This window comes from Tursiops truncatus, chromosome 12, assembly GCF_011762595.2.
Source record: "Tursiops truncatus isolate mTurTru1 chromosome 12, mTurTru1.mat.Y, whole genome shotgun sequence".
NCBI classification, from domain to species: Eukaryota; Metazoa; Chordata; class Mammalia; order Artiodactyla; family Delphinidae; genus Tursiops; species Tursiops truncatus.
In genome coordinates this window covers 21,146,653-21,172,912 of record NC_047045.1, presented here as the reverse complement: position 1 = coordinate 21,172,912, position 26,260 = coordinate 21,146,653, and the positions used below count along the sequence as shown (strand labels likewise).

Below are 26,260 nucleotides of genomic sequence, written 5' to 3'. Positions count from 1 at the left end.
AGACTGAATATACAAACGGACCTAGGCTGGACCTTATATGATAACAGAACTCGAACCCAAACCTCTGCAGCAACCAGTCTTGGAAGCCAAACCACAACCTCGGTAGCTGTAGCAATCAGCTCAGAAGAGCAGAACAGCCCTATTTTTTTTTTTTTTCCTGCTGTCTCCCCTTCCATCTCTGGACCAACTAGAGAAAGCCAAATATGCTCACTAAACCAATCACAAAAGATACCCCCCCCATTGCCCGCTGCTAGTTAGCCCGCCTCCAGTTTCCCCTGTCAACATCCTCCAATCAGAGGAATACCTGAAGCCTTCCCCTTTTTCACTATAAAACTTTCTCACTCCTCTCCCCAACTTTGAGTCTCCGCCAAACACAAGTGATGGTGACTGGCTCCCTTGATATAGCAAGCTTCGAATAAATAGCCTCTGTTCTCATTTGAGTAGTCTTCCTTTATTTCCACACCTGATTTCCATTAAAGAGCTGGATAAAATACACTGAGAAAAGGCTACAGTTATAAAAAGAGCTTGTTCCTTCACACTATAAATATTTGTTGTTTAAAATGACCAGATACTATCAAAAGGAAGAGTGGGGGGAAATTCCACTGAGTCAGATAGGGATGAGAGTTTCAAAGAAGGCTTCAAGGGTAGGTACCTACTGTGATTAAGATGACTGCGAATCAGAAGGACAAGTGAGACGTCTGGAGAGAACAAGTTGACAATAAGAGGGGACTGTATCTGTGCTATAACAGCAGTAACATTCTGCTCCTCAAAAAAAAGTCCAAGAAAGAGAAGGGTATGCTTCAAATGCTTAGAGGAAGCTGCAGGGCTTCAAATGCTTAGAGGAAGCTGCAGGGCTTCAAATGATTAGAGGCAGCTGCAGGGCTTCAAATACTAGTACCTTATAGGTGAGCACAATTAATTAAAACTATTATATACATCAGTAGAGAGACAGAGTAGAGACTGAGAAAAGGAGATAGAAAGATAGCAACTATCATTGTTCTAGTTACTGGCTGATATAATTTGAGAGCAGTTTCATGCTTCTGTATTTCTATATATGCTTAAAACTAGAAGATAGGGACTTCCCTGGTGGCGCAGTGGTTAAGAATCCACCTGCCAATGCAGGGTACACGGGTTCGATCCCTGGTTCGGGAAGATTCCCACATGTCTCGGAGCAACTAAGCCCGTGCGCCACAACTACTGAGCCCACGTGCCACAACTACTGAGTCCGTGTGCCACAACTACTGAAGCCCACATGCCTAGAGACCGTGCTCCGCAACAGGAGAAGCCACCACAATGAGAAGCCCTTGCACTGTAACAAAGAGTGGGCCCCGCTCGCTGCAACTAGAGAAAGCCCACGCGCAGCAACAAAGACCAAATGCAGCCAAAAATAAATAAATAAACTAATTAAAAAAAAAAACCTAGAAGATAATCTTACAATGTAAAGCTGGAAAATTATAAATTATAATAATTATTTTTATTTTAGCAAAAAAACTGTGTACAACTCACTATTTTATATAAATAATTTAGCTTACCAACTCTATGAGTAACAACATATTAAAATTCCCCAACCTATAAATAATTTTAGAAAATATTGTTACAAACCAATTTTATAGCTTTTCTTCTTAATTCCCATTCATTCCACTCATATGATCTCACAATTGTTGGTGGCAATAAATGTGTATCCGTCTGTGTGCTACTTTCACACTTTGCAATTGGTTTTATATAATGTTTGTCAACCTCTTTCATCTAAAGAAGTGGAGTTTTGTAATTAATATTTGTAAAAAATAAACATTATTTACAGATAACTGAAATATTTAGCTAAAATTGACAAAATATTAGGAAAACAACATGAAACATACTTGTAAATACCAGCAAAATTTAAAAAGTTCATAATTAGCGAGCCAAATGTAATTACTTTCCCAGGCATTAGGAATTTGTGCCTGATTTTTTGAACTTAATGTAAGAGGTGTATTTTGGAAGGAGAAAACCTAACATCACTCATCCCAAGTCAAATGTCCCTCTCCAATGTTCACAGTGGGGAGCATAAGTGAATACCTTACTGGAAATGGACAAAAGTTTAGGATAGCTATTAAAGATTAGGTATACATCACATTTGTTTAAAGTATCAGAACAACTTTAGAAGATATCTTAAACTCAAGCTCTGCATACACAGCAGATTATTATCTCTTTTAGTGGAATATATTCACCTTTCTGCCAAAGCACCCAGAAGCTCACTATTAAAATATTAAGTATTCAGTGATTCCAGGCGAAACAAGTTATGATTATGCTGGAAATGAAGTTGCTAGAGCGGGTGGCAGAGGTTTAAGAAACTCAAGTCCTAGTAAAGAGGAGGGGCAAGAGATGAACTTCTTTCCCCAAATCAAGAAACAGATGATTACTGAACGCCTACCATTGAGCGTAAGATATAATTTTTGCCTTCAAAATGATCTTATGATATACTTAGGTAGGTAAAAAGATGCTGAAAAGATAATTTACAATATTATGCAAGTAAATGGCAAGAAAAAATAATGAATACAGCATTGAAATATGAAGAAAGAATACTCACTTCCATAGGTATTAAAGGTCAGTGAAGGATTAATTACACAGGATTAAGTACACAGAAAGGGAAAAACAAGACCAGATATGTAGAGGAAAACTGTTCTTTAATAGACAAGTATCTACACACAGCACACCTTCCTGGTTATCTGCTTCTAGCCTTTCATTGTCTTTGTGCTATCTTAAAAGGGCAGCTGGAGCATCACATCAACAGACTGGCAGTGTGGTATGAGAACAAGAGTGCCAACAGCTGCCCCCTTCTGACCTAGTTGTCCTTGGCTGGATGTCAGTCTTCTTGCCCAAGTGTTCAGACCATCCTCTGTTCCTCACTGTCACCAGCCCCATCGTCCTCTTACCAGTCACTGCTGGGATCCCTGCCAACCTGGTCAGTCGTATCCACACCCACCTGCTTCACTGTCAAAATGTTGATAAATATAACAAACACAAACCATTTATAAACCATGTATTGTGGGGTTTTAGTTTAGTGAGTTTAAAAGAGGTAAATTAAACAAGAGAGGATGACAGAAAGAGCAATTAAAATGTGAACAGTACAAATGAGAGACAAAGAGGAAGGAAACAAGGATACACAGTGGTAGAATGTGAGCCCCGTGCAGGCAGGGGTTGCTACCTGCTTTGTTCACTGTGCCCAGAATCATGCCTGGTGCACAGCAAGCGGCTCAGTAAGTGTCTGCTGAATGAATTAAGGAATCGGCACACACACACACACACAGAAACACACCTTCAGATCCATTTTGTGGCCTTTCAGACTACTGCAATTTAAACCTGTTAAATTATTTTACAGTTCTGAGCCTAAGTTACCACCTATGTTATTTGTGCTAAGCTCCTTCCATTTTAGATAAGGAAATACTGTAGTTCCAATTATTTATCTAAATGTAGTCTTGCTCTCTCAGATTTTTCCAGTCTAATTCATCAATTTAACTCCTTGTCCTGTTTTCATTTATTTTTTGTGGATTTCCTTAGTTTCCATCTTCAGATGTGAACCCCTTTCAGATAACCTGTAAAGGCCCTCATTCTGACCCTGTCTCTTGCCTGGACTTGGGGGACCATTCTACAGCAAAACGTAACTTTTTTTTATTAACTACACTTTTAAATGTCATGAATTCTTAAAATGCCAACCCTGCTTACCTGAGAATTTGGAATAAGGGTTTCAAACTGTTGATGAAGTTCCAGTAGCTGAATCAATTCTGCATTTTTTTTGGCTTTTTCTCTAATTTTATCAATGTAATTTTCAGGATTTTCTGCAAATGAATATGCAGCATCTCTGGTATTGAAAGTGTAATACTTTTCTTTATGTTTCAAAATTCCAATTGCTGGATTTCCTGAAAATTAAGAAAAGGAATTGAATTCGATATGAAATACTGAGACTTCCCTGGTGGCGCAGTGGATAAGACTCTGTGCTCCCAATGCAGGGGGCCTGGGTTTGGTCCCTGGTTGGGGAACTAGATCCCGCATGCATGCCACAACTAAGAGTTTGCATGCCAAAACTAAGGAGCCCTGGAGCCGCAACTAAGGAGCCCACCTGCCGCAACTAAGACCTGGTGCAACCAAATAAATAAATAAATAAATTGTTAAAAAAAGATATGAAATACTGATTCTATGTTTATAATACATTCGTAGAACCATTCCCTATACACTCTATTTTTAACATATCACTTATGTCTTTATTAGCTAAAATGTTACAACTAGCAATTTTAAGTTATATTTTGTTAAATTATATTTTACATAAAATTCAAATGAAATTTATTTTATACATTTTTAATTATTTTATTTTATTTTATTTTTTGGCCACACCATGCAGCATGCAGGATCTTAGTTCCCCGACCAGGGATCAAACCTGTGCCCCCTGCACTGGGAGCATGGAATCTTAACCACTGGACCACCAGGAAATCCCATATTTTTAAATTTTAAATTATGATTTTGTCTAAAAATATTTCACTATCCAGATATAAGTTGTTTAAAAATCTTTAATGAGAAGCCACTTAATCATCTAGCAGGTTTTTCAAATCTCCTTAAACTAAACTAACTACTAGAAGCACAGTTTTTAAAATAATTCTGTAAGAACTACAAAAATGAAACATCTGTTCCAAAATGTACATTTGCATGTTAGAAAGTATCTCCCACTATGAAAAGATACTACATAAAATATGGGTTATAAGTATCCACAGTTTGTGGGAATTATATAGGAAACGGTAACACTGTCTTATTTATTTATTCTTTCACTTATTCAACGAATATTTACTGACCCTGTTCTTGGCACTGAGGATACAGAGAAAAGAAATGAATCAATATACCATAGCCCAGAGAGTGATCAGTGCTACAGAAAACAAGTGAGCAAAGCAGGTTAAACACATAGTAAAAGGAAGAAGGGCGAGATTGACATTTTAAGTTGGGTGATCAGAGAAGGCTGAATAAGATGAGGGAGCAAGATATGTAGCTGTGGGGGAATAGAGCTGTCCAAGTAGAGGGAATAGCAAGTGCAAAAGATTCGAGGTGAAAATGAGCTCGGAATGTTCGAGAACAGCAAGAAGGTCAGTGGGGCTAGAGCAGTGCACAAGGGAACGAGAGGTGAGCAGTAAAGTCAGTGATGTCCTCTGAAAAGGACCCTGCCTGGTAAGCCCCAGCATTACCCGGGGACTCAAGCCCTGTGGCCTGCAGTTCCGAGGAAGGAGGGACTCTCACGGGATTCCTCCGAGGCAGTGCAGGTGGCTGGTGCCCAGGAAATATTGTAGCACGTAGAAATAAAGTCTCCAGGCTAGCTGATTCTGAGAGGATTCTAAACGCAAAGCCCCTCAAGCCCTTCTACTTTTTTTCTCTTTCTCCCCCTTTCTTAGAATCATAGTTGGTAGGAGCTGGAAGGGACCAAACAGACCTCCTAGTTGGTCCTTCTTTTCCTGACGTGGAAGCTGAGGTCCACAAAAGACAAGAGATTTGCTGAAAGTTACTCTGTTTACTAATGGAACAACGGGGAGTAGAACCCAGGCTCTCCCAGGACTTCCCTGGTGGTCCAGCAGTTCAGACTCCGCACTCCCAGTGCAGGGCGCCCGGGGTTCATCCCTGGCCAGGGAACTAGATCCTACATGTGTGCTGCAACTAAGAGTTCGCATGCACAACTAAGAAGCCCACGTGCCACAACGAAAAAAAAAAAGATTCCGCATGCCGCAACTAAGATCCCGCATGCCGCAACTAAGACCCAGCACAGCCAAAAATAAACAATAAATAAATATTAAAAAAGAAAAATAAACCAGGCTCTCCCAATCTTGGCCCATAGCTTTTCCAACCACATCATGCTACCTCTGTGTCACCCCACATCCATGTTTCTGTGTTTGTGTCTCTCATGACTCCCTTCCCTTCTTATTTGTGGAGGCAGAGAGAGAGAGATTTGGGGTGGGGGGGAGCGAAGGGAAGGAAAAAAAAAGAGAAGGGGAGAAAGAAATCATCTCCATTCTATTGCTTTTTACTTCTTCACGGCTCTTGATTGTTTTCTCCTGTCAGTGACCCTCACAGGACCTCAGAATACTATTCTCTCAGTTCTCCCAAGGTAAACCTTTTATTACTCGCATAATGAAAAAATCTCTACCATAAAAAAAAAATGAGTCAGTGTGTATGTTCTCTAGCCTGTATACACACAATCCCAATAATTCTTTGTAATAATTCTATTACCAATTCACATGGTACTTTTTGGATAATAATTTATTTCATCTCAATTTCTGATTTTCTCTTTAGAGAAGTTCTAGTAATATATACATCATAAAAAATTGTACTTGATAAAATACTGGCCATGTCCTTATACAGAAATCCTGATCTATGTTAACGGAATATAACCATAAAGTGACAAAGAATATTGTTTAATAAACATATCAGTCAAACTGTTGCACTTTCAAGTAATCACTTTGGAAGATGATCTATTTTAGGAATGCCACATAACAGTCCTGAAATCCTTCATCGACATATGAGTCATCCCCCTTTTATGATGCTGTAGCATCCATATTTCATTATATACACATTCCATCACTTATCGCTTGTATTGTAATTTCTTGTTTATGTCAGTCTATCGGGCTATGCGAGCACTTCAAAGATAAATATTGCATTTAGGTCATCTTTGTAGCTCCTTTCCTAGTTCACCATTAGAGTCCATAAAATTTTACAAAGTGAGTGAGTGAGTGACAATGAGGACACATCATTTAAAGAAAAAATTGGAGAAGGGAGGACAGTATTATTTCCAATGATATACCTGGAAGAAGAAGACCATCTGTTGTAGCAAATGTGTAAGCACAAAATCCTCGATACTGAATCAACAATTTATCAAAATTGGCTGTTGTTTCTGGGAAAAGCCATTCTAGTTTTCTGAAATCTGCCAGATTTACTCTCTCTTCTAAAATGAAAAGGAGCACAAGAAAAACCACATTCAGTGGGAAGAGTAAACCACCCAGGAAACGAGCAGAAGAGACCGGCTACTATGTGACTAAAACAGAGATGAATTAACTTCATTCAAGACAGTGTAGCTCTTAATAATATGCGAGGTGGCAAAATACTTTGAATATGATGCTTATATACTAGGACTGTCAGTTCTTTAAACAACTGAGAATGTTCTGAGCAGAAAGAGTCAAGGAAACATCTCTTAGTAATTTTGGTAACAGAGGATATACTTTTCTATTCTTCACACTTCTAAAAAGTCTTCCTAGTTTTGCCGATTTTTTTTACGCAAATAAAAACGCGAATTAATAAAACATTGATCCCCGAGGTTCTTACTTTTGCAGTGCGACCTACACTTCTGTTTCTGGCTCTGTATCCAAACAGCAGACACTACAAGTGACCCCGTGGCTACAGCTGGAAGTAAATGCATACTTTGGAGAAAACAGACCTTCTTCACTCTTTTTTCCTGATATGCCTGAACGCCTCAAACGGTGATGAGATGTGGTGAGGATAGCTAGTGGGAAGCAGCCGCATAGCACAGGGAGATCAGCTCGGTGCTTTGTGACCGCCTGGAGGGGTGGGATAGGGAGGGTGGGAGGGAGGGAGACGCAAGAGGGAAGAGATATGGGAACATATGTATAACTGATTCACTTTGTTATAAAGCAGAAACAAACACACCATTGTAAAGCAATTGTACTCCAATAAAGATGTAAAAAAAACAAAAAGCTCTTCCAAAAAAAAAAAAAGAACATTGGGTCTCCCAATTCCCTGGAGCAGTAACTTGATAAACTGTGTTCTAGTGAATAAAAACGTTTGACTTATAGTAGGAAATGGCACGTCTTGCCAATATAGTTGAGTTTAATATCTACTGCTGAAGTGACTTTAATTTTTCAGTTTCATTTAGTATTTGCACAGATATGCTGTTTTAACAAAATGAAAAAAGTAGGAAAAACTAACTGGAAGGATGTTTTTGAGTCTCTCTGATTTCATTTTCAGATTTTATGTATTCTAATAATTTAAGAATGCAAATTACCGCTACGTTTTTTTTTTTCACATCTTTATTGGGGTATAATTGCTTTACTAAGTTGTGTTTGTTTCTGTTGTACAACAAATTGAATCAGCTATATGTATACATATATCCCCATATCCTCTCCCTCTTGCATCTCCCTCCCACCCTCCCTATCCCACCCCTCTAGGTGGTCACAAAGCACCGAGCTGATCTCCCTGTGCTATGCAGCTGCTTCCCACTAGCTATCTATTTTACATTTGGTAGTGTATATATGTCCATGCCATTCTCTCACTTCGTCCCAGCTTCCCCCTCCCCCTCCCCCCACCCCCATGTCCTCAAGTCCGTTCTCTACATCTGCATCTTTATTCCTTCCCTGCCACTGGGTTATTTTTTGCCTTTACACAACCAGAATGTGAAAAGGAAATTTGGAGAGTCAATGATCTAATTTCACTTTCTGGATAAACTTTCTTTTTAGGCAACAATTCAAATCCCAGACTCTATTTTGACATTTCTCATGAATTTTGAGTTGTCTTTAATAAGACAGCAGGGACTAAACAAGTAAAAGGAAGTTTATTGATAAAGACAGCCTTTCTATAAGAATCAACGCATCTCTTAAAGGCCCTAAAATAAGCTCAATTTTATAGGGATAACATTTATTGATTTATAAATTTCAACCTGAATCTGGGGTTGGCAAATAGCATTGGCAAATAGCATTCCAAAGAAATGGAGCTTTGTTTGCAACAAATATAGCAAGGATTAATATCCTTTTCTACTACAAACCGATAATAAAATCACTAAGACTACAATAGAAACCTATAAGCACAGGAAATCATTGTTAACCAAAACACTAACAATAACACTAGGAATGGTTATTGCTGGATAGCAAACTCTTCAGTTTATATATTTTCTGTTTTCCATATTCTCTATAATGAACATTAGCAGTCTTACAATCAAGAAAGATATTCAAAACTTTATCAGAAAGATACACCTGAAACTTTTAAAACAAAAGAGTGAGTTTATTCTAGAGGTAATTTTAAGAGGAAGAGGAAATAATGCATGATTTCTGTTACCCATGTGCTCTTTCATTCTACACGCATCAGTTTTCACAGGCACTCCATCAAGAAGAGCTTGCATCACTTTCTCAGGAAAGAACAGTTCATGAGTCCCCAGAAATGGCTCAAGATGAGTAGATAAATTACTGAGGATGCTAATCAAAACAGCTTCATCCTGAAAGCTAGTCCACAGATTGGAAAGGGCAATGAAGATGGGCTGAGGAAGAGACAAAAATTTTCAAAATGTCACTGTTTAATAAAATTACAAATCACTCTACTCTTAAAAATAAGTACAAATTTTTGTTTGTAAAGAGATTAATTCTCCCGTAAGACAAGTAAAAGTCTCATGAAATTAGATGACAGAATCTCAGTAGAAATTGGACTCATAAATTATGAGAAAATAAACTTGTATATCAAAGCATTTTATTTTGGTATAATTGCCAGTAATAGTTTACTCAAAAAAGCCAAATACACATGATCACCTAAAAAACATTCATGGACGCTTCACCTCAAAAGGTCTAGGGGAAAACAGCTTTTTTTAAAAAAAGCTAAATATGACTCATTATAATTAGATTTATCTGGCTCAGTTACAATTCAAAAGAACTTGGAAAGTCTAGGGATACATCTTGGGCCATTTCTTTTTTTTTTTTTTTTTTGGGCCATTTCTTGTGAGCTTATAAGTTAAAGATTTTGTGTCAGTGACATAAAGTATTTTTTATTCATATTAAAGGTCACTGACTTACACAACAAATAAAAAATTAATCAGGCCCTGGCCCTACTTATAAGTGAAACAACTTAGCCTTTTGTTTCCAGGCTTTTAAAGTCAAATGTTGGGAATGATTACAGAAAATGATCAGAGACTCAAAATGCTCTATAAAATACTGCACGTACATCTTGTACTTCTTTGGGGCTCCCAGATTTGCCCATAGGGTGGTACAGATAATCAGAAAGTCAGAATAAGTGCAGGCCTGGTAAACAAAGTGATTTTACCTGTCTTTTCAGAAAGGTCACAAGTTACATCACCTCTGTGCTGAAGGCAATTTCTTAACCAGCTACTGTAAAAACATTTTCAACACTGCACTATGGATTATTTTTGCTGCCACAGATAATACTGTTATTATGGTTATTATAATATATATCTGCACTCCGCTGAGTAGCAATGGCCTACCAAGGGAAGCCAACTTATAACATCCTGGTTATATGATTATTACTACAAAATAACCAAAAACAACAGGATCACCTCATATAAAGCTAATATTATATTTTTAGTAATTAAATAAAATTAAAATTACTTCTGATCCAACTTTATAGGACTTAAAAGTACATTCACTTTTAAACAAGGTCAAAGTAGATGACAAATGCTTACAAAGACTTGTGATGTTGGGACAGCCGTCTTTGATTTTACAGTAAATTGTAATTGTTCCAGTTGGGCTCCTAACTGCTTTATCATCATTTCCACTTCTTGAGCACAAGTAATTATATCCGACTGTGAAGACAACATAATTGGCATTCATTATTTTTATAATTTTACTACAAACATTATGTATGTTTTAAGCCCTACCTGCTCCCCACATCTCCTGAAAGTAAGCTCAGTAAGAGCAAGGATTCTGCTCTCCATGGTATCCCCAACACGAAGAACAGAACTGGCACGTGGATGGCACTCCAGAAACATTTGTTGAATGGATGAATCTTTTGAAATACAATGGCTATAATTTTTCTCAAATGTATACAGGTATTCTTCGATATTCAGTATAATTGCATTCCCGAGCAGTGGATCCTCTAACACAGTTTTCTAGAACTGTTATTTTCCCATTCCTCAAAGATAAAATTCATGAGGTATTCCTTTGAAAACTACTTTGATACCCAGATTTTTAAAAATTGCTTTCAAGAATGCAGAAAATGTTAAAAATCACAGCATTGAAAGAAAAACAATATATTTCTCATACAACCATAGCAATCTGAAAATAAGGTGCTAAATGCTGAACCTGAAATAATTACTAACATTTATTCTTATTATGTGCTAAGCACCATATTAAATACTTGTTAAGTACAAAAAGAGGTAAGTACAAATAAGAAAACCAAGGTACAGAAAGGTAAGTAAATTGCCCAAGAATACACAGCTAATGAGGGGCAGAATCATGGTTCTACACCAGATCGTCTGAGCCCAGGGCTCTTATCCTAAGATGTGACCAGAAATGGCAGTGGTATGGGGTTATTAGCACAGTGTTAAAGAGTAACAATTACATGAAGAGAAAAAAACTGCATTTGAATTCTCAGATATCTGTAACCTAACTATATGTTTTACTAGACTATTTTTAAATGACAAAAAATTATTACTTCATAAGAAATATCAGATATCATCATTGTATTTCAACTAATGAATTTTTTAATTCACAATGTAATGTGCATCCTGTTTCAATTTTACCCATACTACTCTAAGCATCTCCCCTCCTCTTGCCTCATTCTCCCATTATTTCTTTAAAATAAAATTTATAATAATAATTTACATATTGTTTATCCTATCTAATAAGTCTCTTCTCTGCCCCTCAGAGTTTTTCCCCTTGATTGCTAGTTTTCTTTTAGGAATCAAATATGAAAATGCAGTCCTTAAAGTCTTTAGATTTGTACACAATCAACAAGAAACAGAAATAATTCTGCATATGTTCTCCAAAGTAAAAGTTACATTCAATACATAACACTTCTTTCAAAACTATAAGTAAAGATACTCCAGACCTACTCCCCTAAGCTATGCTTGCAGGCTCCATTCACAGATTAGGCACACAGAACTTCTTGATTTTTCCTGATAGTGTCCTAGAACAATCCCTGTTTACATTTTACCAAAAAGAACTTTCCAACTAAAAATTCTACATGGACATTTTTCCAAAGAAGACATACAGAAGGCCAACACGTACACAAAAAATTGCTCAGCATCTCTAATCATCAGGAAAATGCAAATCAAAACCACAATGAGATATCACTTCGCATCTGACAGAATGGCTACTATCAAAATGACGAGAAATAACAGGCGTTGGCAAAGATGTGGGGATAAAAAGGGAACACACGTGCACTGTTGGTGGGAATGTAACTTTGGTGCTGCCACTATGGAAAAAGTAGGGAGGTTCCTCAAAAAATTAAAAACAGAACCACCACATCACCCAACAATTCCGTTTCTGGGCATGTGTCTGAAGGAAACAAAAACACTAACTCAAGAAGATATATGTGCCCCCATGTTCACTGCAGCATTATTTACAAGGAGTCCTGCCATTTGCAGCAACAACAGTGAAACTTGAAGGAATTTTACTAAGTGAAGTAAGTCAGACAAAGACAAATATCATATGATCTCACTTATATGTGGAACCTTTCTTAAAATTTTTATTTATTCTTTTTTTAAAGATTTATTTTTTATTTATTTTTGGCTGCATCAGGTCTTAGTTGCGGCACGTGGGGTCTTCGCTGAGGCACGCGGGATCTTTTGTTGTGGTGTGCAGTCTTCTCTCTTCTCTCTAATTGTGGCGTGCGGGTTTTCTCTTCTCTAGTTGTGGCACGCGGGCTGGGCGGGTAGGCTCTGTAGTTGTGGTGTGCGGGCTCCAGGGTGTGGGGGCTCTGTCGTTTGTGGCACACGGGCTCTCTAGTCAAGGCGCACAGGCTCAGTAGTTGTGGCATGGGGGCTTCAGTTGCTCCGTGGCATGTGGGATCTTAGTTCCCTGACCAGGGATCGAACCCGTGTCCCCTGCATTGCAAGGCGGATTCTTTACCACTGGACCACCAGGGAAGTCCCTGGAATCTTTTTTTTTAATTGAAGTACAGTTGATTTACAATGTTGTGTTAGCTTCTGATGTATAGCAAAGTGATTCAGTCATACATATAAAAGTTTTTCAGGTTCTTTTCCATTATAGGTTATTACAAGGCATTGAATATAATTCCCCGTGCCATACACAACAGGACCTTACTGCTATATGTGGAAACTTAAAAAAAACAAAACTGAGCTCATAGGGCTCCCCTGGTGGTGCAGTGGTTGAGAATCTGCCTGCCAATGCAGGGGACACGGGTTCGAGCCCTGGTCTGGGAAGATCCCACATGCCGCGGAGCAACTAAGCCCATGTGCCACAACTACTGAGCCTGCGCGTCTGGAGTTTGTGCTCCGCAACAAGAGAGGCCGCGACAGTGAGAGGCCCGCGCACCGCGATGAAGAGTGGCCCCCGCTTGCCGCAACTAGAGAAAGCCCTTGCACAGAAACGAAGACCCAACACAGCCAAAAATAAAATAAATAAATAAAAATTTAAAAAATAATAATAACTGAGCTCATAGATACAGAGAACAGATTGGTAGTTGCCACAGGTAGGGGAGGGGGATGGCAGTGCGCAAAATGGGTGAAGGTGGTGAAAAGGTACAAACTTCCACTTATAAGATACATAAGCCGTGGGGATGTAATGTACAGCATGGTGACTATCACTGGTTAACAATACTGTATTGTACAATTGAAAGTTGGTAAGAGAGTAGATCTTAACAATTCTCATCACAAGGAAAAAAAATGTAATGATGTGGCGAAGAATTTAACTAGATTTATTGTGGCCATCATTTTGTAATATATATATATATGGAATCATTATGCTATACATCTGAAACTAATATAATCTTGCATGTCAATTGCATCTCAATAAAAAAGCTAGTTTCACTTAGCACTATCCTTGATGACGCAGTAAAATGTATTAATTTGACTGAATTTTGACCTTTAAGTGCACAGCTTTTTAATAATCAGTGTGATCAAACAGAAAGTATATATAAAACACTTCTATTGCATATTAAAACACATGGTTCTCTTACATGACTGGATTGCAAGCTGAAATAGTCTTTTTTCCCCTCCAGTAGAACAGCATTTTTACCTGAAAGAACTGGCAGACAAACTATGGTTTTTGAGCCTTAGCTATTGGAAGATACTTTCTTGAGAGTGAATGAAATGAGTCTGTCACTTCAGGAAAACGATAGTTTTTGTTACCAATGATAAAATTCACATCTTGAAAAGCCTGTATCTGCCACCACGAACTTGACAGCATCCTAACACAAAGATATTTCTAATGAGATTGTTGGAGAAAAAAAATAAGAATAAAGTCGCTTCAACTTTCTTATCATAATGCAGTCCAAAAAATGCTTGGAGAAAGCATGTGAACCTAGCATTCTTCTTCCTCTCCCTCACTTTTTAATTTATAAGTTTTTCATACTTTCTTCCATGGACATTTTTCAACAAGTCTAAAACAAGCACAAATTCCACCTAACTGATATCTTACTTAAATTATCAGAAAAATCAAGAAGGCCTGTATAATCTATGCCATGAAAGGGCCCTGCAGACAGAGCTTGGGGGGAGGAAGTGTACGAAAGTCTTGACTTACATATTTTAAGAAATGTTGTGTGTCAGGCGACATTTACTTGCACGATAACAATAAGTGGTTTTCTCTCTATGGTGACTGCCCTGCTCTTCAAAAGCCCACAGAGGATGGAATTCTGTTCTCTCAGCTAAGACAGTCAACAAGACTGCAATCACCCCTTCCTTTTCTCTTCCAGAGTATTTGATTTGTTCACTGCAGCAGATAAAGTCCTGATCAAAAAACAATAACTCACTATCTTACCCAAACTATAACTGGATTTTTCAAATGTCTACGTAAACTGAATGTAGCATTGGCAAAAGAAAAATTTTGCATCAAAATCAATGCTTCCAAAAAGCATATTGATATCTGTTCAAATAATGTGACTTTAAAAAAGAGTATTCATAGATTTCATACCCAGGAAAAGGTTTCAGCTAGACATAAACTGACGTATTTTATAACCTAGTGATAATACTGATTAAACTGTATCCATTCTGTAACAATTAACCTTAACTGTTAACTAAGGTAGATTGATGGGGGAGGTTGGATAGCTAAAAACTATCATATCTTTGTCAGCCATAAAAAAGAATGAAATTTTGCCATCTGTAACAGCATGGATGGACTTAGAAGGTATCATGCTTAGTGAAATAAGTCAGACAGAGAAAGACAAGTACTGTATGTTGCCACTTATACGCGGAATCTACAAAATAAAACAAAGTAGTGAATATTAAAAAAAGAAGCAGACTCACAGATATAGAGAAAAAATGAGTGGTTACCATTGGAAAGAGGGGAGGGGGGAAGGGCATGATAAGCGTAGGGGATTAAGAGGTACAAACTACTATGTATAAAATAAATAAACTACAAGGATATATTGTACAGCACAGGGAACGTAGACAATATTCTATAATAACTATAAATGAAGTATAATCTATAAAATTTTGAATGACTACGTCATACACCTGAAACTAATACAACATTGTAAATCAAGTATATCTCAACAAAAACAACAACAACAAAAAGAAACACTGATTAACCAGCAAAAAAGTCAGAAGGTTAAGAAAACTCATCCTGACCCTGACTGAAAGGAGTATGAGACAGTCATAAAGAGTGTTAAGATCAGAATGTGAACTTTCTAATAACACGAGCAACAGAGGGCTTGGAAATGAGATATTGTTTAGAAAAATAAGAGGTCTTCAGCTTGTGCCCCTACTGAGATGAAATCAGAGCTGTTCTGCTAATGCCCCGATGATGATGATGGTAATAAACACTGTCATCATCATCATCATCATCATCATCTGTTTACTGAGCTCTCACTGTCTGCAAGCACTGTTCTACCTTATTTACCTAGTGGAGACTATCAATGACCCCTTTTTACAAACGTGGGAACTAAGGCACAGAGAGGTCAAGCAACTTGGTCAAGGACACAGATTTCGTAAGTGGCAAAGTCGGGATTAGAACCCACGCAGTCTGGCTGCAGGACCCACACTTATCACTTCTACACTCTAAACCGTCCCTCTAGCTCTGAGAGTAAGAACTCCAATGAGAATATAAGACTGTCAGTTAGTTGGCTGAATATGTTTCATGAGTGAAAGCTGTGAGAAAATGCTACATAATGAACAATGTCCTCTACAACGTCCTTACAGCATGTGTGACAGTTTCCCAAAGTTCTTTCTTATAATATCCCTTCTGGACATAAATCACAAAAGTAAATGTGAGATTCTGCTCCTGTGGACCTGTATGCACTCAAGATAAACTGACCGTGAAATCCTCTTAGTATCTTACTAGTTACATAAGGCTGCTAGCCACAAGTCAGTGTTAGGGGAACATGTACCCTAAAGAATGATTTGGTTTCAAATGGTTGATTTAGAGTCCTCCCTTCTGAAGGCAATTAGATAGTAGGTCAGCTATGAGGACCACTCCTATTTTGTTGCAATGCAGTCATGTCTTCTGGATGTGATCTTTCTATTCTCTGTAGCAGAGGTAAGGAGAGAAGACAGATTGAGTGCAGCCAAAAGTGGTAGTGAGTCATTAAGACACAAGTGAAAATGAAGAGAGGGCAGAATACAGCTTGTTCTATCCCTCAAGACATTAGTATTCACTTGTACAAAAGACAGTTCCACTGATCCTGTGGTCTTATGGTGTTTGGAAAATAGAGGCTGTGTGAAGGTAAACAGTGACCAGGGGGATGGATGTGCTAATTAATTCAGTGGGAGAATACTTTCACAATATGTATGTATATCAGATCATCACACTGTACACTTTAAATATCCTACAACTTTGTCAATTATACCTCAACACAGCTAGGGGAAAAAAACAGAAACAAAACAGTAACTGGTGGAAACATAGCTTGCTGCCATGACATAGTTAACAAACTGTGTTCCCTGGAATCTTAGGGTGGCTTGGGGATGCTCCTTGGTGAAAAGGTCCTCCAATCCTTTCATCTAGATACTTGCTTTATACTTTTAGGATTTTGAATAAGGTTCCATCTGAAACGGCTCTGCTGCTTTAAAAAGAAGTTTAAAATCACTACTTCATATTTTCCAGCTCTCTGGGGATAGTGCTTGGCTTGTTCATTAGATCTAAAAACACCAGAAATAAAAATCTTTTCTACCAATTTTTACAATTAGAACAAATAATTACATAAAAGTTCTTTGAGTGCCAACAACCTGCCAAACTATATGTTAGACACTTGCTCTGAATGAAGGCAAACAATGCAGCATTGCTTATATATATACACATACCTGCTTAACTATGGCAACCATGCAACAATCATATTACCGAGGAACAAAGAGAATCAACTACCCAAAATCCATTCCCGCCAACACATCTTCATTAATATCAACATCCAACTTTCCCATTTCTATTTTAGTTCTTGATCCTACAGATGCGATATATACTGAGCAGTTATTAAGGTTGCCTTCTTTATCAACGACCTGGTTCTATCTTTTGTTTTCACCCCATAATATATAAAGAGGTGGCAATAAATAACAAGGTCCTACTGTATAGCACAGGAACTATATTCAATATCCTATGATACACCATAATAGAAAAGAATACAAAAGAAGAATGTGTGTGTTATGTGTATATATATATATATATATATATCTCAATCACTTTGCTGTACAGCAGAAATTAACACAATATTGTAAATCAACTCTACTTAAAAAAAAAATCTTTGTCTAACCAGTGGGTTTTTAAAAATTAAACTAAATATTTAATTCAAAGCAAAGAATATATATACAAAGAGGCTGAATTCTGTGGGAAAGACCAGCTCTTATGAGATTAACTCACCAAAATGATCTGAAGGAAGAACTCATATTGTCGCACGTTATATAGTGCTTCTTTTAACATATAGGGCTGAAGTTCTTGACTCAAGAGTGGGTTCTCTGCTACTTTCTCGAGGATGGCTGTGTAGCGGTATGCCTGGTCCTGGACCACCTGAAGTTGGGAATCAACATGCTGAGTGGTGGCTGGGATTGCTTCCTGTAGAATAGCTGGCACTGGTTTGAGAGGTATAATAAGAGAGACATGAGGCAATCTAAAAAGGTTCAGAAGAAAAAGGCTAGAAAGTGGTCATATTTAAACATTAGGTTGAGTTAGTTTTTTTCCTCAACCAAATTAACAATAAGGAGGCATATTCAAAAAACAAGAAGACATTACCAGAATAATAAGCGAAAGTTAAAGCAGATCAGCTTTTGCTACTAAAATATAGGAGATGCTAAAGAATAGACAGGCGTTGGTGTCATGTGCTGTATTAACTATGTGCCTCTAGAAAGGCCCCTGTATCTCTCCTTCTGTGTACCTTCTTTACTACTGGTAAAAAAGAAAATAGAAGTGTACCACTTAAGAAACTCACTGGGATACTGAAAAATAACAGAATTGTCTAGCAAGACAGGAAACTTTATGAAGAATGGGAATTGACTTTTTAGAACAGTTTTTAAATTGCAAAAAAAACTACCTTATTGTACTAGATCAGTGATCTGGTAAAAAGACACTAACACCTTCTCAGTGGGCCTATGTGTGTACCAAATGCATAAGGAAGTTACTTCTACTGGTAGGTCTTTGAGCAAATATTTCAATGAGTACTTTCAAACTTACAGATAATGAATGCATTAAGTATATAACAGCATAGTAGAGGCTCCTGAGTTTACAGACTTGCAGATATCTCCTCTTGGACCATTTCATTCCATTAACCACATCAACAATGGTTTGCTTTTCAGGGTGATTTTTATTTTTTAAATCACTGAATTTTATTCCCTTTTGGTTATTTGACTTGGAGTAAAGAACACAAAGCCCCACTGACCTGGGGAGGCTGGCCTCCAGAAGGCCCTCTCAATCCTTTTACTGATTCATGCTCCCATACTAGCTTCATGGTACATAAAATTTAAGGTCTTGCCCCAATAAAATGAAAAATTACTACACATTATGAACAGTAGCTGTACCTAAGGGATGGTCAAAACTGCAAACCTTAAATCTAAGAATGCCAGTGGTGTACTGTGAATTATTCTCCTCTGTTCCCATTAAATTTTAAACTTACCTAACCTATAGAATTAACTTAATGATATACCTACAGTCATCAATGCCTTCTCCTCCCTTTCCACAGTCTCGGTTAAATAAACGAATTCCAGTAACAATCATGGTGAGCTCTTTCAGCTGGCGTTCTCTGTCCTTCTTAGAAAGAGTTAGAAATGTCCCAAGCTCAGCCTGAGGAAAAACACTCTGTAGGGCAGCTAAAACAGACCAAATAAAGACCACAAAATGGTAAGTAAAGATATCAGAACGTAAAAAACAAGTTCCTTTCAGCAGAAAGTTAAGGGGCTTGTCTTTATAGAGGTACTTAGATGATTCTTTAAATGTCTGATACCTGCTTCCAGAATACATGGCAAATTCAGCATTTATCAAGAAAGCTGAGCTACTGAAAATAATGCCATTGCCTCACGTCTATTTTCATAATTAAGCATCCATCAGTAATTTTTTGGCAATGGGCATTAAAACAAGCTTCCTAATTAGTGCTCTGAGTAGAAAAAAAAATGATGCTTTAAAATAATTATGGAAGAAAGCCGTGGGAAGATTAGAGATATTGCCTATTCCTTATCTTAAAGTACGAAAGTGGGCGAGTATTTCCTGAGGATAAAACAGTGCCATTTCCCATCATCCATCCTAGGTGACAGACTCAACGTCTTTCATCAGTAGGAAATCTCCTCTCCCAGCAGTCCCCGTTCCCCAATCAGCCTGGTTAATCATACTGCCAATGTTTCTGTAGTGAAACATTGTAATAGGCCCCTAGGTACCTACAGCTCTAAGAAGATTAACAATATTCACTTCCCAAAAGTGCTACTTGAGTTTTAGTGTTGATACACTGTGTAAAAAAAATCTGGAGTAAATTTTAACCTCTTATTTGTGCTAATTTTTTTCATATAAAAGAAGAAAACTTCAATCTTCAATACTTATAATTCAACATATTTTATAAGATATTATGTTCATGGATGGAATGGAAATGGTGTATATTTTTTACCTGTTGCCTCTCTGACAATCTTGATGTCTGTTGGGGACCCCAGCCCAGAGCGCAGTAACACGTAGCTGACAATCTTGCGGTAGAGGCTTTCCAGCTCTTCTCGAACACATGCTCGACTATCTGTAATTTCTCTGCTAACAGAGCTTAATCTAGACTCTATGACCCGGTGATGTTCTTCGAGAAATTCCTCTAAAATTGGCAAAGGACAATGTTCCGTATATTGATACTTAGAATTCTTCTCACATAAGAAAATAGGACCAGAGGCTTCCCTGGTGGCGCAGTGCTTAAGAATCCACCTGCTAATGCAGGGGACACAGGTTTGAACCCTGGTCCAGGAAGATCCCACATACGGCAGAGCAACTAAGCCCATGTGCCACAACTACTGAGCCTGCACTCTAGAGCCCACGAGTCACAACTACTGAGCCCACATGCCACAGCTACTGAAGCCCACGCTCCACAACAAGAGAAGCCACGGCAATGAGAAGCCCACGCACCACAAGGAAGAGCAGCCCCCGCCCGCCGCAACTAGAGAAAGCCTGCATGCAGCAACGAAGACCAAACACAGCCAAAATAATAATAATAAATAAAATTTTTTAAAAAAGAAAATAGGACCAGAGGAAAAAATGGCTTGGTATGGCAATTCTACTGCATGAAAACAAGTATTTTCGTTAAGATGTAGTAAGCAAAAATGAACAGTGGCCAGCAAGTAACCTCAAGACAAAAATCTAGTGGGAAAGATTTACTACCGCGATTTAAATGGCATGCTTTATCAAAACACGTAAGCCTTTAAACAGACAATCCAAACGTAATAGCAGATAGGGCTAAAACCTCCTACTTAAGCAGAAAGTACACAAGACAATTTATAATATATATTATAAACACATACAGTATAAATATTGTACTATCTATACTCTCTAGGTAAGTAGGTGTAGTATACAGTATGTAAACACATCTAAAATAAATATCCATATAGGTAGTACAAATATTCCTCTTCAATTATGTGTACTTCTATTTTAGTTCTAGATAAATTTCCTTTCAATATCATTACTGTAATATGATGTTGCATCAAGAATGGTATCCCTCTCCCTTCTTCCTGTAATACAGTGAGGTTTAGGCTTAATCGTGGAAGGAGCCGCAGTTCACCAGCACTATAATTCTTGCAACTAAGTCAATAAGACACCCTATAACAAGGGCAATAATTAACATATCAACCATGCCCAGTTCATAGCTATAATCTTACCACAAAAACAACTCAAACTTTGAAAGTAAGAAAAATCTAAATTACATCATCAATTCCACTATTATTTATTGTTCTAAAATATTATTACTGATCAAAAAAGCAAGATATATGATTTTACACATGTAGCATAACTGAAAGGTTAAGTCAGAGAGGGAAAAAAAGACAACAAAAATCACCAAATGGTTAATAATGATTGAATTACAGTGGGGCAGAGGCAATGTAGTCTACAGAGAAATTTCATTTCCTTTTTTCTCTTCTTTCCAGTTTATTTTTATTTTTTATTTTTTTATTTTTTGCAGTACGCGGGCCTCTCACTGTTGTGGCCTCTCCCGTTGCGGAGCACAGGCTCCGGACGCACAAGCTCAGTGGCCATGGCTCACGGGCCCAGCCGCTCCACAGTATGTGGGATCTTCCCAGACCGGGGCACGAACCCGTGTCCCCTGCATCGGCAGGCAGACTCTCAACCACTGTGCCACCAGGGAAGCCCTCCAGTTTATTTTTGATGTATGTAAGAAACTATTTACATAAGGAAATATGTTCTAAGCTTAAATTTCTCACCAGTCACTTCATTTTTGGGTAAGTTACATAATTTAGGTAAGCATTATACGATAATAATATAAACCAGGAAAAATAAAATCAGCAAATTAAAAAATTTTAACTTCAGTGAGCTAGTTGCTTTAACTTAAGTTATTATGTATTAGTGGTATAATAGTCAAAACACAATAGACTTGGAAACTTTTGACACTCACAAAGGCCATTGGTGTTCTTCTCATTTAGCATCTCCAACATTATTACATTCTTCAAAGTTGGAAAAAATTTCAAAAGATAAACGAAAAAGTTAAATTGTTCTTGGTCAACCAAATGAAGCCCTTGAGAAATGGAATATTGCCTGCCATCTCAGTAAACAAAGGATGTCACAGTCATCAGCACTTGCAGCCCCCCAGTGTGAGCTGGTGAGCCCTGAGGGAACTCTGGAAGGAAAGAATACCTGCCATCTAGCAGCCATCAGACTGCAGCCACTCCCCACAGTGAGCCCTGAGGAAACTCAGGATGTGAAAACACAGGATACTGGCTCCAGATAGCTGAGGTCCATATCAGTGAGCCCAGACTCTTGCATCTTCTCATACAAAGAAAAGCCCTAATTTCCTTAATTTGGGATATCAGTTCCCTTTAATTAACAATACTGTTTTGACATTAGACTAACTTGAAGTCCTAAAATTTCCCGCTGAATAAAACATAACAATCAACTTTTAGGTTGTGAACATTTTTTAAGTCAACACCCTTATTACCTGAAATACAATATGAATCTTCTTTAAAAGGGTATCAAAATCGGTAGATATATGTTACCTCGACTTGTATAATTCATATCAAAATAGACTTGCATCTTAATGGTGTCCAGGGAAGCATTTTTACTGTCCAATAGCCGAGTCACACAAAGCTAAAAAAGAAAATCACATACATGCTTCCAGTTATATTTTCTGAAAAAATCAGAAGTGTTTTCCAAAGTTATGCTCAAAATCAAAGAGCAACATCAAAGCCATTATTTCTGATATTTATCTACCAATGACCATTTTTATTATGTTTTTTCTCATTGAGGACTTTACGCTTTATAGTTTACTTAACCAACAACATTTATTAAGTAATAAGCTACTCCCCCTGAGTTAACCAATATTACCATACCCAAGTGACTAATAGTCTAGTTGGAGGCAAGGAACTTGACCTTTTGCTTAGTCTCTGCAGCCTGAATGTGGGTGAATGTGCCATGATGCTTATGCTCCTGTCTACAGCTCTTCCTGAGTCCCTTTATTACTGTTTTGGTTTTGTTTTTGTTTATTGTTTGTTTGTTTTATTTATTTTTGGCTGTGTTTGGTCTTCGTTGCTGCACGCGGGCTTTCTCTAGTTGTGGCGAGCGGGGGCTACTCTTACTTTTCTGGTGATAAGGCTTCTCGTTGCAGTGGCTTCTCTTGTTGTGGAGCACGGGCTCTAGGCGTGTGGGCTTCAGTAGTTGTGGCACATGAGCTTCAGTAGTTGTGGCACATGGGCTCAGTAGTTGTGGCTCACGGGCTTTAGAGCGCAGGCTCAGTAGTTGTGGCGCACGGACTTATTTGCTCCGCGGCATGTGGGATCTTCCTGGACCAGGGCTCGAACCCGTGTCCCCTGCATTGGCAGGAGGGTTCTTAACCACTGCGCCACCAGGGAAGTCCCCTCATTACTGTTTATCTGAGCCTAACACTCTTTTTTGCTGATGATGGAGGTCATGTGCATTTTATAAAACGCTGCTGCGGCTACGCCCCCTGCTCACAGACTTTCTCTGGCTCTACCTTCTGTTTCAAAATTTCTTCCTCTGGTCCATCTTCTCCTGTTTTTCCCCAAACATAGATGGCTCATCCCTTCTCTGCTTTGCCTTTAGAATAGAGGATCACCTGAATTTTTCTTTTCTTCTCTCTTCTGCACCCCCCAAGCCCAGTCTTCCCCCATCTCACCTGTTAGACTTATATTATGTCTGTACCCAGCAGGCACATCAACACCAACCCTCAACCCAACTCCCAGGCCACCAACCCTCCTTTCCTGGGAGGAGGAAGAGGGGAAAGCAGGAGTGAGGACGGAACATTATCTTTAGGGGACCCATGCACCTGGACCCCTCCAGGTGGAGAAGTGGCGTTCCAAGCACAGACTTTACAAATGCACAGACTAGCTCATCAACATGATTTTTAATTGAGAAAAAAGAAAACAATTTTATCACTTGAATTATTATATAAATTGACAGTTAATGTACCTGTCATATTAAAAGTATATTGAGCACAGGGAACTATATTCAATAACCTGGCATAAACCATAATGGAAAAGAATATAAAAAAGAATGTATATAAGTGTATAACTGAGTCACTTTGCTGTACAGCAGAAATTAACACAACATTGTAAATCAACTATACTTCAATAAAAAAATAAATTTAAAGAAAAAGTATATTGAGCTTGATTCTTTCCAACTTGGTTGAGTTGGAGGGAGAAAAAAAAACCAAAACTCTTCTTGAGCCATGAAAAGGAGAAAAACATTTTCTGCCCCTCCTTGATTCTCCTCCACGGCTGTCCAATCAAATTTCTGAATAACCATCAGTCATTTCCCCTATCGCTAAAAACAGGCCTTATACCACATTCTCAGATTCAGCACAGAAAGACCCAGCTCTCAGCTGCCTTAGAGAATCATGGAGTCTCTTCTGCACAGTTATTGTAACAACATATTCCCCAGCTCCAAGCTTCCAAAGCTCTTCCTGACCCTCCAGCATCTGCAGACAGACCTGCACTCCACTATGTGAACTGCTGGCTGTGCGAGAAGATGGAGATGATGAAAATTTTCTCTGCCATTTGTCTGAGCTCAGAAAATATCACGTACAAGTCTGGGAAAGCTTGTTTCAAGTCTTTTGTGTGAAGGAGGGAATTAAAATCATTAAGCCCAGGAAGAAAAAGATAAATGTTGAAATTTTAGGAAATACATTGAGGAATATCTAGAAAATAAATATTTAAGCATCTAAACCCAGTGAGTCAAACTTAAAACATATGAAAAAATTAACAATGTCTAAAGTTCCTGCCCTCTTTAGTTCTTAAAATTGCTTTTCAGGCACACCTACTTGATTCTAACGATGAATTCTTTGCTCTGGGTTCAATTTTCCCCTTAGAATTGAAAAACACAAATTACATTGTATCAATAATTATATGAATCTTAATTTAGTACTATAATTTTACAGTATATGACAAGTCAGTTAATAATGTTCTCAATGTAACATTAGATTAATAACAAGATGTCTCTGAAATACTGTGGCAGACACTGCTACCTGCCAGTATCCATACTCCTCCTTCCTTACTAACAAAGCCCCAGTTTGGATTAAGGCAAAGACTTGGTCAGCTAAAAAAGCAAAGAAAAAACAAATCAATATCCCAGGCTCACTTGCAGTATCATTCTAGTCAATAAATGCAAACAGATGGGAGGGATTCTGGGAAAGCCTGTTATTTTCCAAAAAGAAAGTGACAGACCCAACTGCACACACATTTTGACCTTTGTCCTCTTACCTTATGCCTGCCTAGAGGTGGGAGAGCTATCTTGTGACCCTGGGGTGAAAACACATGCATGATGGTGACCCAGGAAGTCAGGAAAAATAGCCTATGTACCTCTAGACTTCGTTTTATGAGAAAAAAATAAAACTCTCATTTGTCTGCACCACGATTTGGTGGGGTTTTCTTTCACGGAGCTGAAGGCAATATTGACCAACACAAATACTACATTTAGAATGGCAAGTAATAATTTAAATTTTGAGAACTGCTGGATAATCACCTTTACAAGTTTCTGCACGTCGCCTTTCACGAGAGTTCTATCCGTGTTAAAGCCATTACTTGGGTCCAGGACAACAGCTTTCACCTGAGAGTAGGAAAGAGTCCATTCAATTTATTTCATGTTACTACAAAATTAGTTTAACAATTTTCCATTTTTTAGGTAACTTTCTCTTGACTACCCAGCTGTTGATTATTCAGCTGATTTTCTTATAACCATTAGAGGCTGAAGAAAGGGAACAATAAGCATCAAATCTGAACATGGTGTTAGAAAAAGGACATGGAGAAACAGGTTGAAAGCAATGGCTAGATTTTACATTGGGAAACTGAATATATTTATCGTATTTTTTATTGTGTATTGTTAAAACAAAAGCAAGAGTAGAGAGACTGAGGCAGGAGACAGATGGGCTCCAGGCTAGGCATTTACCCCTAGCCTCCTATTTACATTTCATAGGGCAGCAAAAAGTGGGCTTCAGGCCAGACACTTACAGCTAGTCTCCTGTTTGCATTTCCTGAGACAGGAGTTAGATGGGCTCCAGGTTAGACATTTAAGATCAGTCTCCTATTTACTCTCCGAAATGGAAGCTACCACAGGGACAGGGTAAATAGCCAAGTTTTGTCTCTTGGGGATGCCTTAAGATAACAGTCATGGTGAGAACAAAGAGGGGCACAAACTTGTTTGAGTAAAGGATCAAGGGATCTCTGCTTCCCTCCCACCCCACCCTTGGGGCAAGGGAGTCACTAGGCGTTCACAGAAAGTCTCCTTGGGGC

The 26,260-nt window shown here is 38.2% G+C and overlaps 2 protein-coding genes across 2 annotated transcripts in view; both read right to left on the bottom strand.

Moving 5' to 3' along the window:
- Nucleotides 1-1,693, bottom strand: part of SLC35A1 (solute carrier family 35 member A1) — a 41,616-nt gene extending 39,923 nt beyond the window's left edge. Inside the window, exon 1 of the mRNA XM_073789420.1 lies at nt 1,603-1,693. Within this exon, the coding sequence (XP_073645521.1) occupies nt 1,603-1,633 (31 nt within the window). The 5' untranslated portion in view covers nt 1,634-1,693. The remainder of the gene's footprint in view (nt 1-1,602) is intronic.
- The window catches only part of CFAP206 (cilia and flagella associated protein 206), a 33,368-nt gene that overhangs the window by 3,833 nt on the left and 3,275 nt on the right, over nt 1-26,260 (bottom strand). The window contains exons 3-12 of the mRNA XM_073789416.1: nt 25,494-25,577; nt 22,514-22,604; nt 19,927-20,115; nt 18,983-19,141; nt 17,703-17,911; nt 10,418-10,537; nt 9,070-9,268; nt 6,809-6,949; nt 3,703-3,896; nt 1,603-1,746 (exon numbers count right to left, since the gene is read on the bottom strand). Of these exons, the coding sequence (XP_073645517.1) occupies nt 1,603-1,746; nt 3,703-3,896; nt 6,809-6,949; nt 9,070-9,268; nt 10,418-10,537; nt 17,703-17,911; nt 18,983-19,141; nt 19,927-20,115; nt 22,514-22,604; nt 25,494-25,577 (1,530 nt within the window). The remainder of the gene's footprint in view (nt 1-1,602; nt 1,747-3,702; nt 3,897-6,808; nt 6,950-9,069; nt 9,269-10,417; nt 10,538-17,702; nt 17,912-18,982; nt 19,142-19,926; nt 20,116-22,513; nt 22,605-25,493; nt 25,578-26,260) is intronic.